The sequence below is a fragment of the Nipponia nippon genome, unplaced genomic scaffold (assembly GCF_047370975.1).
Source record: "Nipponia nippon isolate SJK-2023a ecotype South Korea unplaced genomic scaffold, ASM4737097v1 scaffold_5, whole genome shotgun sequence".
Lineage (NCBI taxonomy): Eukaryota > Metazoa > Chordata > Aves > Pelecaniformes > Threskiornithidae > Nipponia > Nipponia nippon.
Window position 1 is genome coordinate 75,807,879 of NW_028262369.1, and position 2,720 is coordinate 75,810,598.

The window sequence follows — 2,720 nt, forward strand, 5'->3', positions numbered from 1 at the left end:
TGCCTTACCCTTCACTAACAAGTAAACAGTCATTGGCGTTGGGGATTCTGGGCTTATTGGGAGCCTGACCAGTTAAAAAAAAAGCCTTTTTCGTTGTTTATAGTAATGGTAGCACCACCAGAAGTGATGGTCTGCAGACAGCCATGTTGGCTCTGCCTCACAGCGAGCAGGGAAGGCTGCGCATACCTACAAAAGGAGAGTTAGACATCCAGACTATTATCTTTTAAAAATGCATTTAAAAGAACCTGACTAGGCTTCCTCCCGCTATTATTTAACTGAACTTGGCTCTAGCCCAGGAAACGCTAGGATCCTTCGGAGATGGAAATCCATACAGTGCACGGAAGTTATAACCTTAACTTTACTAGAAACCATTTATTCACATGAAAAAGACAGTGGCCCATGCTTTTGGATGACAATAGAAACATATATATATATATTTTATATATAGCGAACGTACATTTACCATCTCTTAAATAAACCGCATTCACTTAGAGGGAGGAAAGTGTTACCCTAGCTCAAAAGCAACAACAGAGCCCCCCCCGAACTCAATGAATTGTAAGCAAAAACTACCAGACACACTGCAGGTCCATTGCTGGTACTGTGGGAGAGGAAAAAAAAAAGCACCTTTGGCGAGAAACACTTGAGAGTGGACAGTTGGATTTACCCTAGTTTCCCCTTAGCAGGAATCTGCTCCGCCAAGCCCCGAAATCTCCAGTGGCCATTCAGTATGTGGAGTTGCACATGAAAATGAAACTTTGAGTTCCGCAGGGTGGATGTGTCATGTAAACCAATTTACTTTTGCATTCAGATAGCAGGTCAGAGAGACCGAGATATTCTTTTTTTTCTTCTTCTTTCTTCCTTTTCTCTTGCTCTCTCTCTCTCTTTTTAATTTTTTTTCCTTTCTTTCTTTTTTTTCCCCCCTCAAAACAAGGGATTCCCAGTGAAATATTGGAGTCGATCTCTGTTCAGTTTCTTTTCTTTCATCCTTCGATTCTGGAACCAGATTTTAACTTGCCGGTCAGTGAGGTTGAGCATTCTGGACAACTGCAGTCTTTTCTCTTTGTTTATGTACACGTTGAAGAAAAACTCCCGTTCCAGTTCTCTTATCTGATATTTGGTATAGGGACACCTCTTTTTCCTTGATCTCTGGGGAATTGCTGAAATTCAAGAGAGAAGAAACTGATTTATGCTGCCGCTACACAAACATGCTCAGCTAGGAAGAGATCAGAGACTTTGACAATATCCCATTGCCTGGAAAGCAGCCCTCTAGCAGTTCAAAAAAATATTCCTGGGGCTTTTACTCTCTGGGTGACTTAGCAAAAAAGCGAATATTTCCCAACTTCTCCTTAAAAGAGAGCACTTCGAGCAATACAGGGAGATATTTAAATGGGCTGGAAAAATTCCAAGTTTCTCAAACTCCTCTCTCTCACACACACCCCCCCCCCCCGCCCCAAACAAACGAAGATCTTAAGCTCTAAACCGAAGGCAGCTCTGAGCACTACCTGTGAAATCTCCCCGTCTCCCCCCCGCCAAATCAACAATTTAATAACAATTAATATCCTCTTCCAAGAATACCTTAAGCCCACCTAAATTGGTTTCCTATCGTAAACACGCTTTACAACGGTAAAGGAAATCTTATAGGATATATAAAATCCTTTGGATGCTTATAAAATTGCACATAAAATGCGGCTTGACAAAGTGTTGGCCTTGTACTCTTGCCCCCAATTTACTACTGATACCTACCTGAACTGTTGCTCTTCTCTGCAACAGCCTCACCAGAAGGGGAATCGGCGCTGTTTGCTGGTGTCACTTTCTTCTCTTGGCTGGAAGGTGTTTTACTGCAAGTGCTGTTCTGGGCTTTCAAGTCGCCCTTGTCCGCGTCCCCCTCGCCCTCGGAGTGCTGCTGGTACGGGGGTCCGGGGGCTGTCTCGTAAAACTGGTCGAAGCCTTGCGGCAGGATGCCGTTCCTCCCCACCGAGCTGTAGAAGTTGGAGGCGGCGGGAGACGGTCCGTGGTGGCCGCAGACAGGGTCCGTTTTGAATAACATTTCCGTCCTCCTGTTCGCAGGCTGCAGAAAGTCTCTGTGCATCACCTCTTCAGCTGAGTAATAAGGAGCATAACTGCCCCTGTACTGCCATTTGCTGCGCTCTAATCCGTATTCCCTGAATGCCACTTCGCGCACAGGTTGGACATGAGGTAAATTAGAAGAATAAGGAAAAGTCATTTGACAGGACGACGATTGCGACAAAAAAGAGGGTTTCGTCGAGAAATCTGAGGGCGAGACGTAATAGGCGCACCCTGGCAGATACATATTGGATGTGCCGTGGCTGCAATCGTCAAACTCAGTCATGTCTTCCTTTTTGCGATTGCAAGCAACCAGGAGGCTTCAATGCATTGAACAAGATCCATCTATTGCACAAGAGGGTTTGGACAGGATCAACTAAGAAAAAATCCCCACCGTGTGCTGACGTGCAATTCATCTTGATTGATTCTAGTGGTAATTATGTCACGTGACGCGATGTAGAAATGTCCTTATATCTATATCAGCCCCTCGGAAAGGCTCCTAAGATCTCTCCAAAGAGCCCTCCCAGCACGGAGAGAGGAGCGCAGCGCTTGTGCAAATACAGCCGCTTTTCCCCCTCGTCCCTTCACCGGGCGATGAGGGACACGTAGGTGGTGCGGCTGATCACCTGGGGCCGCGCCGCCCGCCCGGGCGCCTG

General features: G+C 46.1%; 1 protein-coding gene across 1 annotated transcript; it reads right to left on the reverse strand.

Annotated features, from left to right (window-relative positions):
• Positions 1-921: 921 nt before the first annotated feature.
• HOXD11 (homeobox D11) lies at positions 922-2,350 on the reverse strand. Its single transcript, XM_009462344.2, has 2 exons — positions 1,744-2,350; positions 922-1,157 (listed from the first exon to the last, which is right to left on the reverse strand). The coding sequence occupies exons 1-2, from the start codon at positions 2,348-2,350 to the stop codon at positions 922-924; spliced, it is 843 nt and encodes a 280-aa protein (XP_009460619.1).
• Positions 2,351-2,720: the final 370 nt, after the last annotated feature.

Coding starts and splice junctions, on each gene's coding strand:
- HOXD11 (XM_009462344.2), bottom strand. CDS start 2,350: ATGACTGAGTTTGACGATTGCAGCCACGGCACATCCAATATGTATCTG. Junction 1,158..1,743: donor AGAGAAGAGCAACAGTTCAG/GTAGGTATCAGT, acceptor CTTGAATTTCAG/CAATTCCCCAGAGATCAAGG.